Genomic DNA, 11,263 nt, shown 5'->3' with positions numbered 1-11,263 from the left:
GAAAAACGAGTTCGGTAATTTACCAACTCCTGCTTATGAAAATCTCCGTGTAAACGAAATGAGGTACGGCCAGTTAGTAAATTTCGATTAGCTTAGCTATTAGGCGTACAACCACGCAAAACGTGGTCGATATATACGTCTACAGTGGTATGGTATTTAGTCGGATACCAAGTTTGGTTCTGGTTTTCCACTTGGTTCTTGGGAAAAACCAAGTTTGATTATTTACACACTCGGCCCTGTGAAAATCTTTATGTTAACGAAATGAGATGCGGGCCAGTTAGTAAATTTCGATTAGCTTAACTATTAGGCGTACAACCACGCAAAACGTGGTCGATACGTCTACAGTGGTATGGTATTTAGTCGGATACCAAGTTTGGTTCCGGTTTTCCACTTGGTTCTTGAGAAAAACCAATTTCGGTAATTTACAAACTTGGCCCTATGAAAATCTGCATGTTAACGAAATACGAATAGCTGTGTTAATGTTTTTTTTTGTTTTTATATTTGAAACATACTTAATATTAACGTATTATTTATAATTATCGCATTTCAATTCTTGCATTTCTTGAAATTCTCGGTATAATATTGCCAATGGCTCAGTACATAATGTTTAATATAAACTCTAAGGTATAAATATTTTGAAGTTATGTGTATATTATAATAATGTGATATGCCATTGTTGGAAAATGCGCCAAGGAGAATACGGAGTTAGTAAAGTATGTATTCGTATGTAGGCGGTATATTAGGATCGTCCCACTTTGGACGTAAAATAAATGATCATCCATTTTGCGTTCCCGGACAAATTCTACAAATCCTTTGTCACACGATAACGGATGCAGTAGCAGGCGACGCGTTAGTTACTTAGTTTTGCTTTGAAAGGCCGGAAGGTATTCTAGTTACGTGATTATTGAAACATTAATATCTTCGTAAATAATTAAGTTAAAAAAGTGAGGTTTACGACAATAACATTGTTTTTAATTAAATTACTTATATAACACTAAAAAGCAAAAACCACGTAATTCATGTTACGTGGATTTTGCTCTCAGGTGATGAAATAGGGTGTGTGGGAATTTGCGGGTAATTTACTATTCAGTAATGGGAATTTCAACTGTCGAAGTTTTTCAACATTGGCAACACTGATTCTGGCAGTCAGAGTTGCCAGATGGGCGGTTTTCCGCCCAAATTGGGCTGCTTTGCGGAGGCTGCTGCGGGGAAAAAACCTTTGGGCGGGAGGCGGTTTTTTGGGCTGGTTCCCAAAATTCGAGGCGAAGTAACGGGGTACCGGTTTTCCCCCTTTCAACCCCATCCTTCATAACGGGAATTAACGTTCCTAGAAAATATAAGCTGGACCCAGCTATGCAAAGTGTGATGTTTTCAATAATTTTCCAAAATTATTTTCAAATAACGCGCCAATTCCCGTTCTGTAGCAGAAATTGGTAATTTTTCTTGGGCGAGAATTTGGGCTCTTTTGGGGTTAATCCGATTTTGGTTTGTGCGGGAATTTGGGCTTGTTTTAAAGTTGGTTTGTGCGAGATCTAAAATATTATTCTGGCAACTCTGCTGGCAGTATTCTTGACAGTGATGTTCCGGACGGTACAATTGTACTTTTTTAGTACGTTTTGAAATTTGAAGTACAAAAATACGTTTTGGATTTTTTTCAACGTATTTAGTACGTTTTTATTATTTTCAATGCCAAAATACAATTTTGGAATAAATGAATGGTTTTTATTACGTTATGAAAATTTTCGTATATAAATAAAAACGATTCTCGCGCAAAGAGTGGTCAACCATTGAAATACCCCAAATATTCCCCGTTTTTCACTCATTCAAAGTTCGTTGCACAGTAGGTGGTTTACAAAAATTACACCTGAAATACAGGCAGACTGCCAGTGGCACTTGGCAGTGGCCAGGTGGTTGTTCAAAGCTTATCAAACGGGGGTCAGTTAATATCCGGTAGTAGAATGGGGAAACTCGGCCCTAGCCGGGGATTCGGGGAATAAAAGATCTTACAAAAGAATGTGTTATCTCTTATTGAAGTGTCCCAACTTTCCCTCACTCTCCCGTCTTTTTCTGTTGATTGTTAAGTTCTTCTAATCCTCCCCTATATAAGTAGCTAATAGCTATGTCATGAGGGGAGTGGAAGAGGAATGCAGTAGAAACTAAGTCAATACCTTTCCAAACGAGAGGGGTTCCCCCATTTGTTATTATACTGTCTACCACGAACAGCTGAAAATTTGTTGGTCAAGTTTACTATCTCTTTTCTAATTTCCGGGTATTCTGGTCTTTGTGAGGGGAGGTGGGGTAAACTTTGGTCCTTTCGAGGATGTACTTATACGTAATTAACAAGTGACATCAGTCAATACTACTCTGACATTTTGACTCTGATATGCTTAATCTAGTAGTCCAGTCCACCACACTTTAATTCAAACGCCAAAACTAAAAGCATCAAAGCTTTTGAGCTCATATGTTTTCAATTTTGTTGCTAGTTTCTCTTTAAATTCGCAGTTCAATGTTATTACGAAAGTTTAGCTACTTGAAAGTTCAATTATGGATCGATTTTTAATTTAAACTAAAACAAAAACAACCAAAGTGCTCTTATTGAATAAAACAGACGGTGACGATTGCGACGAACCAGGAGTATCCGGATACACTAAACCAAAGAGACAGATAATTGCCGATGTTTTCCAAGAAGAAATACTAGGTGATGCAGAATCGTCTGATTCTAATTCCTACTTTAGCCATAGCGCTAAACGGATCATGGAATACCAAGAATTCCAAGACTTTGTGAAAGTTGAACCTCATAAGCTATTAACACCTTGCCAAACGCGTTGCCTTTCTTTAGGAGCTGTGGTTTCTAGAATGCTTGAACAATGGCCGGCTCTAATACTTTTTTTTTCAATCGGCTGCCCTAGAGGACAAAGTAGCTTCGGCTGCAACAATTCTTAATGCATTGAGAAACCCAACGAACAAATTATACTACAGTTTTTTAAATTAAATTTTAGGTCACATTAACAAAATGAACCTTATTTTTCAAAGCGAATCTCCAAGGATCACAAAACTGCACACAGAGATTAAACGATGCTGAGAAATTTTTTGCAAAAAAATATGTTGATGAAACTTCCGTCAGTAACATTTGTCCAAAAAATAAATCGAAACGGCTATCTCCCAGAAACGTCTATATCGGTACCAAAGCAGAAATAATGATTTCTGAAGTCAAAATTTGCCCAAATGATTTAACGATGTTTTATGAAAGAGTAACCGAGTTCTACGAGGAGCTGTGCTCCCAAATTAAATCCCGATTTTCATTCGATGATCTTTTTTTAACGAAAATATCGTGTTTGTAACCATATATCGCCGTATCTGGGGAGGTAGCGAGTCTTGTCCCTTTAGCTACGCAATTTCCCAACTAAGTTTCCGCTAAAGAATTAGAAACTCTAAACGAAGAGTGGAGAATGCTGCCAAATTTTGATTGTTTACAAAATCTAGGAAATAGTGATGAATCACTAGAGGGATTTTGGAATAAAGTTGGCCAATTTAAAAATTCATTAGGAAATCAAATGTTCCCTACACTCGCTCGTTTTTCAAAAGCGCTCATTTCTTTGCCGCACTCAAGTGCTAACGTTGAGAGAGTGTTTTCACACTACAAACTAATTAAAAGCGATCAGAGAAATTTGTTATCAACAAAAACTTGTAATTCCCTCATTTTAACTAAAGAGCTTATTGGAAAAACCACAACAGATAGATCTTGTTTTAACTGGGAGCCGCCGAGTCGTTGTTTGATTAAGAAAGCAATTCCCCCTGATCTTTAATTCGAACTTTATGTCTAAACAATTACATGATACCTGAAATTATGCCAAAAATTTGTATTCAATTATTAATTATTTCATTATCGTATTAAACATTTCTAAATTGCTATTGGAGTTATTCTTTTTAATTAAATTAAAATTCGCGCCTATTTTATAGATATTTCTTGCCATTTCGTTTGAATTTTAAAAAAATTGGCGCCTTTTCCGTGTGAAAACTCTAGATGGCGCTCGCAGCGTCGACTAAAATACGTAAAGTACGTTTGCTCCTCAGAAAGTACGTTTTGTTTAGGGTAGAAAATACTTTCTTAAATCTAACAGGAACATCACTGATTCTTGAGCAAGTTGACGACGTAGGACGTATCTTGTGGAGTTCGAGAAATATTTTTAATTAGTTTCCGTATAAAATTGTTTTTAATTTGAATAGATAAAAATGGGAAAACGCTTGCAGACAACAGCTTCTGTAACATGCATGAAAATTTTGTTGATGATCTTCAATTTTATTTTCTGGGTAAGAGAAGCTTAGGCTTAATTCGCTTACATATTACAGTCAATTTTCTAGTTGACAGTTTTTTACCCCTCTTTCCTTTTTGACTCAACATATTTCTAAATCAATAGCTCACGTAGTCAGTAAATTACGCTATTTTAATTAGTCACTGCGCTAGTTTGCAATACCTAGGGCTATTGAGTGATATTTATTTTACAAAATTAATCATTATTATGACACCAAATAAAACGTTAGTTTGTTTTCTTAATCATACTGAATTTACTGATTCACAAATTGGCAAATGTAATATTTCATTGAAGGATTCATATTTTTATGTATTTCTTTATAACAGGTGTCAGGAATTATACTGCTTGTTGTTGGCATACTGACCAAAGCTCAATTGTACACATTCCTTGAACTTTCTGACAGCTATGATAACACTGTGCCATATGTTTTAATTGGAACTGGGGCAGGAATTATTCTAGTTAGTTTTTTGGCATGTTGCTGCACTGTGAAAGGCCAACCAGTGTTGCTTTATATGGTAAACATTACTCAAGTCATATAAGATGTCCTTCAATCGCTTATTAATTTTTTCCATTACCCAGCTATCAGTCTTTTTGGTTCTAGTCTTTCTTCTAGAAGTCGCTGCTGCAATTTCTGGATATGTGTTTAGAAAAAGTATCACCAAAGGTTTTTCATCTGGACTTCGCAACTCCCTTCATGATTATGGTCATGGTGGATTCAAGGACTCGAACTTCGACTCGATGCAATCAACTGTACCTAATGATTGATTTTATTATTATTTGTTCAATGAGGATGAAAAATATAACTTTGTTTTCTTCTATCCCATAAATAAGCTAAACTGTTGTGGATCCTACAATTTCACAGACTGGTTTGCTACTAAATGGTCAGATGGTGAACAAGTGGTACCGAAAAGTTGTTGCAAGAACTCTACTGATTGCAAAACCATGAAAGCAGTTGATGTTAGCACTCCCACTGGTCTGGCTAAAATTCACACAAATGTAATAATTATTATCATCAATAATGGCAAATGTTTTACTTCAACCTTATAAATTTTTGTTATAGGGTTGTTACAACGTGGTCATTGACTTCATGGACAAAAATTTGGCCACTATCGCTGGTGGTGTTTTGGGAATTGCCTTTTTCCAGGTCAGTTGAATTATTTTGGCATTTTTTTATTTTATATAAAAACAATTACTTTTAACTTTGATGGTGCTTATTATCAGCTGTTGGGAGTGGTGTTGGCCTGCTGCTTAGCCAAGCATGTCAACAAAACTAAGTACGAACAGGTTGCCTGAAGCGTGTAAGATGCCTATCTTTTCGACCAAATGGAGACTTAAATCTTCGGTAAAATTACGAATGTAGAGATTTTGTTGACTTTTTTTTAGTAAAATTAAGACTAAATAAGTTTCCGTATTTACCAGTAATAGCTCTATATAATTATTTAAAACAAATGATATTTGAAAGTCTTTCTGACTTTAATGATTTAAGGAAGAATATTTAGTCCTTTATTCCTCGTTTCCGTCAATGATTAACATTTGTCACATTTTTTTAACTTTACAATATGTTTTAGTTGTTTAAAATTGTGTATGTTAGTATATAATGGTATTTTACTGTTAATTGAAAGCAAGATCATAGATGTTAAAGCAAATCACTACTAAAAACCAAATTAATTATATATAAAATGTCGTGGACAATCTCTTTTAAAAAATCTTTCCAATCAAGTGTTTTTTGTGTCTTCTGATAAGCTTTTACAAAACAAATATATATTTAATGTTATTATTATACATGTTAAATTCTTTTAGAAGATTTTTTTATTCTAAAAGTGTAAACTAACGTGGCTCTATCCTTCCCTATATACATGTAATGTGCATTTAAACATCTTTTTGCCATCTTTATAACCTAATGTTCCTCGTGAACTTTAAAGAAATATTATAAAAGGTGTATTTTTTATGTTTAAACGATGTATTTCACAAATTTTACAATTCTGCTGTAGCTTCTATATGCAAATTTGATCTCTCAGTTGTAAAAATTAAAAAATGAATCTCGCAATATTAAAAGATTGCCCCTGGCTTGGAACACTGTTTGAAAGCAATTTTGAGCCTGGAACGTCCTTTTAAAATTGACCAATGACTTTCTTCTAGTCTTACTTAGTTGTATATTGAGCATTTACAATGTTAAATCCTTAAAAGAAAACCGGTATTATTGAATGTAAGTAAATGATGTAAATTTGTACAAGGTGATTGGAAAGGATGGTGCTATTGTCGTTAAACTATTTAACGATCTGTACTGAGTGATTTTAAAGTTTTTCCGATCTGAAAACTAGTAGAAAGTACCTTTATTGAAAAGTTTATTATCCATAACATGTGTCTTACTCTCTTTATATCAATTTACATGTGATATATTTAGAACTTGTGAGTGATAAAAAATTTATCAATCATGAACTTTGTAAATTTTGGTAAATGTTACGACCTAGAGTAATTGCTACCCGTAATATGCCAAAAATGCACATGAAAAAAGCATATTTTATTTTATACCAAAGCTCGCACATATTGTGGATCTCTAAATATGTGGTTTCTTTTTTCTTAAAATAAAGTATCGTTTGTTTTCATTCCTATAATTAATACTCAAGATGTGAAATTTATGGAAATAGTAATTGTTAATTCCGTCAAAGAGAATATCTCTTATGTATTTGTTCTTCTTTGATTTCAGCTTCAAATAAAATTTAAAAAAATAAAAGCCTCTCAATTTTGTATATATTTTTTAAAATGCATGGTATTTATTTCTTAACCCACTTGTCTTACTACAGAAGCGTTTTTTCGTTACACAAAAAACACTAGCAGGACAAAGATAGCACTTCAGAAAAAGGGGTTTTCTTTATTAATTTAGAAAAATTACACTCCTATTTGCCAATTTTAGAAACCATGCAAAAACCCTGTATTATCATCGATGATGTCACGTTATTTAATTGTACAAATGAGCTAATATCAATAAATTAATTGGGGTATTTTTATTTGCGAGTATTCTTATTAATATTAATTCCTAGTATATCGGATTTTTTCATGGAGAAACGTTTAAAAGGCTGAGATTTGAATGCTATATATGCATGTATATGGTGATTAATACACCATATTTACATTCCAGTATTTTACTGGTAGCTTATTTGAAAACATTAGCTCAAACACTACAATTTCCAAACCTTTTGTAGAAAAAAAGGCTATAACTACGTCTCAGCCTTACGAGAAGACTATCCTCCCTCACTTAGACACTTTCACGTGAAATTAATTTTGTAAAAACACACTACTAAAAAATCCACTAATAGAAAACTTGGTGCAAGAACGCGTAATTACACTTACTAGAAGCATTTGTATATATTAATAATTTGGGATATTAGGTTCATTATAAGAAAGCTGCAGTTCTAGAATCAAAATGTATGCTCAATATCTAATAAGGTACGAATAAAATGTAATTTAATTGAAATTATTTACCCTTTGACAGGATATTTTACGAAATACACTCGGGACTAGAAACAATCATACACAGATTATAGTTTAAAAATGGCTATTTGTAAAACAAACAGCTGCCTACTTTACAAATTAGTAGCTTTTTAATTACAATAACAAAATAAATGTCATTTGAACATTGTAGTTGAGCAAAATTAAACAACTATTAACATTTAAAAGGAATATGTACGGGTATTTTAAGAGAAAGAAAAACTGTGCGGTAGAAAACCAAGGTAGTGAATAAATAATGGGAAAAATATATGCAGGTTAAAAGAATTTCATAAAACCTGCAAAAACACTGTACCCTGAATGTAAATACAAATCATTACTGCCGTAAGTAACCACAATAATTTTCTTCAAACAATAAAAATAAGAACAGCTGCGATTTTCAAAGCTATTCTATTCATGCTACAATTATTTTATTTTCTTCTAATTTTTTAGGTTTTTTTTCCTATATTCTAATCTACAGAGTCCTTTGGCATGCAGCTAAAATAAAAGGGGGAGTTTAAAATAGTTTTTGGCATTTTTTTTCCTTTATAAGATAATCTAAGTGCAGTTGTTCCTTTTTGTTAACATACTTGACAAATTTATAGTAAAACTTCGGTTGGAAAAGGACTTTATTTACAGTATATATGGCAGTTATAAATTTATGTACTTCATTATATTTTCAAGATAGTATGTATATAAACCTTAATTTTCAGATATACACTACATGTATTTGACCAAATATGGCTATTATATCAAAAATCTTTTACAAAATCAATTTTTGGCAATAAAACTCTACATTCTGCTAATTTAGAGAAATGGAGGTTTATATGAATGCTTTCTTGGTTATATAATTTCATTTACCGCAAATCAAAATGTGACAGTAGTAAAAGAACTTTATATTTTGTAAATATACCTATTTCACCGTAAAATCTGAGACTCTAAGAACTCTACCTGCTTTTTACATGTATATGGATGGCAGTATAGTGAACCTAATTGAGTCGCAGTAGGCAACTAGCTTTAAAATTAAGAGCTTAAATATCATTATACTTCAGTGACAGAGAGGATAGTACATCATTTGTGTTAATACTAGCCATTTACAGACCATTTTTCATTAATTTATACACACTAATCTTCCTATATTTATTAAAAACCAAACAATACCATTAACTAAGATGTTTAAAATGGCAATGCAAAAAACTACATCTTAGTATACAATTAACCTTAGTACGGAGATTTGAATGAAACCTAGAGATTAAAAAAGGATTACTGGATTCTGTATAACCCCACGGGTTTTCAAAGTTTAAAAAACTGAAGAGCGTCATACAAAGGAACGACAGTTTTTTAAACCACACAATATATTTTGTTATAGCGATAAACTGGTCATATCTAGTGAATGATCATTATTTATGTTGTTTAAACCTTGCCAAAATATATTTGAGATTAGAGAGAAGCAAGGGGAATAAGACTATCATGGTCAAGGCTTGCGAAATGCTTTAACTAGATAAAATTTTTCGCCCTGATCCGTCGTGTTAATCGGAGCTCGCTTGTAATGCTCAACCATGTCGTCGAGAGAAGCAAAAGACCGGGATCCTATGCAGTAGAGATCATTTTCTAGTCGTATCTTAAAATGCATATTTTTCATTGGAGCTTTTAATGAGAGAGAGAATGCTCCAGGCTGTTAAAAAAGGAATATTAATTAAAAGTTTCAGTAACAAGGTAATTAAATAGTTGGTTTCATCTTACTGTTGTTTCACTGTCTCGGATTATGAAATCTCCATCATCTCCAAAATCATTGAGAAGTTTTTCACATTCCTTTCTGGAAATTCTTCCAAAATACCATGGTTTGTCATTTAATTCGGGCTGGGCCGAATTCATAGCTTGGGATGCGTTATTAGAAGTTTGGTTGGCTGAATCGTGCTTAGGATGGGCTAATGGAGATCCTCCCATCGCTCCAACTTGAGAGAGCTTCGTTACCTCTTTACCATGATGGGATGTTGGAGGTATCAATCCATCTTCAGCAAAACCTACTCTCATCATCGAATCTGTGATTGGAATTGGATTCGTTTCGGAAGCTCCAGTTCTATTACCCACGAGTACTTGCACGTAATTTTTGGGCACTAATCCGATTTCACCTTGCTGATTTCTAGCTTTCCACCAATCTGGATCATTTAAGGGCCTATCGATAATCTCCAAATGTTCATCTTTTTGGAAAGTAAGCTCTTCGTCATTCTGAGCAGTGAATGCGTAGAGTGCAACAACTACGTCTAAGCACTGCTGGCCTCTTTTGAAAGAGCTGGGGGCAGATGAATCAGGTGTGACAAAATTCCCAGATTCTCCAACGTCATCGGATTCCTCCTGCACGTAGTTTGAAGGAAACCAGCCAGTATTACCATTATATTCTCCTTTCCACCATCCATCGCTAGATTTTTCCATGACTAACACGCGGCTACCTTTGACTAATGAGATTTCATCTGCTTGTTGAGCGGCATAATGGTATTTCACAAAAGCCGTGGTATTTAGGTAAGGTTTACTCTTCGGAGATATGTTGTTCGAAGAAGAATTTATGTTTATGTCCACTTCTTTAGTGTTCACTGGAGAAGCGGTGGGAGACATTTTGGCATCTTTCTTTCTAACTCTTCTCCTGATACTGTCAAATATGGAGGGCTTTTCACGTTTAACATAGTTAGAGGGCACAAATCCAGATTGGTTCTTGGAATTTTGCACTTTCCACCAATGTTTACTATCATCTAGTAAGATTAGGCGTTCGTTTTTCTTAATATCAAGCTCCTGACTTCCCTGAGCTGTATAATCGTATTTAGCTACAACATAAGCTTCTTCCCCAGTTTTCCCTGTAGAAAAATGAAATTTAACAAACTTCCGGTAGGGCATTTTGGACATAGACTCAAAACACACTAAAGCGTATTATTTAAATAAAAATGTAAAAAATAAAAATATTCAAAGCATGATCCAAGGCATAAAAGCTATCAAACTTTACATATTCACAAAACAGAAGGGACGATGGGCGAAACCAGACGGACCAAGGCCCGTCGTCAAATAAAGTAATAACCATACCCTTCCCATCATATTGTGTCAATTACTACTCACCCATTTTAGGATTAGACATCTCTGAAAGCTTATAAAAGCTTAAGAGATACTATTTAGAATTTTCCATTCATTACTTTTAAATGCTTTCTAAAATAATACCGGCTATAACTTTATTTGTAATTTTCGCTTTAGTTAAAGGCCGAAGAATAATCAAATATATGCATGATGTCATTTACGTGACCCTCATGATTCTTTTGACCCCCGCAGACTGAAACTAACACCGTCTATTGACGATATTATTTCCATCAATTTTGGTATTTATTGAAACTTACACATTTTAAAAATGTATAAATCATAAATTCATGGTGATTTATAACACTTACAAGTTTATTTTAGAACTAAATTTAAAAATAATTGTT

At 33.7% G+C, this 11,263-nt stretch overlaps 2 protein-coding genes across 2 annotated transcripts; one reads left to right on the top strand and one right to left on the bottom strand.

Moving 5' to 3' along the window:
* Positions 1 to 4,138: 4,138 nt before the first annotated feature.
* LOC149952697 (tetraspanin-7-like) lies at positions 4,139 to 6,978 on the top strand. Its single transcript, XM_090168719.1, has 6 exons — positions 4,139 to 4,311; positions 4,640 to 4,828; positions 4,893 to 5,063; positions 5,145 to 5,309; positions 5,374 to 5,457; positions 5,535 to 6,978. Exons 1-6 carry the CDS (start codon positions 4,234 to 4,236, stop codon positions 5,604 to 5,606), a joined length of 759 nt encoding a protein of 252 aa, XP_090024845.1. The 5' UTR covers positions 4,139 to 4,233; the 3' UTR covers positions 5,607 to 6,978.
* A 124-nt stretch (positions 6,979 to 7,102) lies between these two features.
* On the bottom strand, positions 7,103 to 11,108 carry dock (SH2/SH3 adaptor protein dock). The gene is made up of 3 exons (XM_090168718.1): positions 10,905 to 11,108; positions 9,543 to 10,648; positions 7,103 to 9,474 (listed from the first exon to the last, which is right to left on the bottom strand). The coding sequence occupies exons 1-3, from the start codon at positions 10,921 to 10,923 to the stop codon at positions 9,274 to 9,276; spliced, it is 1,326 nt and encodes a 441-aa protein (XP_090024844.1). The 5' UTR covers positions 10,924 to 11,108; the 3' UTR covers positions 7,103 to 9,273.
* Between the last annotated feature and the right edge of the window lie 155 nt (positions 11,109 to 11,263).

Source organism: Leiobunum rupestre, chromosome 3, assembly GCF_980474605.1.
Source record: "Leiobunum rupestre chromosome 3, qqLeiRupe1.1.hap1, whole genome shotgun sequence".
Lineage (NCBI taxonomy): Eukaryota > Metazoa > Arthropoda > Arachnida > Opiliones > Sclerosomatidae > Leiobunum > Leiobunum rupestre.
This window is presented reverse-complemented; position numbering and strand designations above follow the sequence as displayed.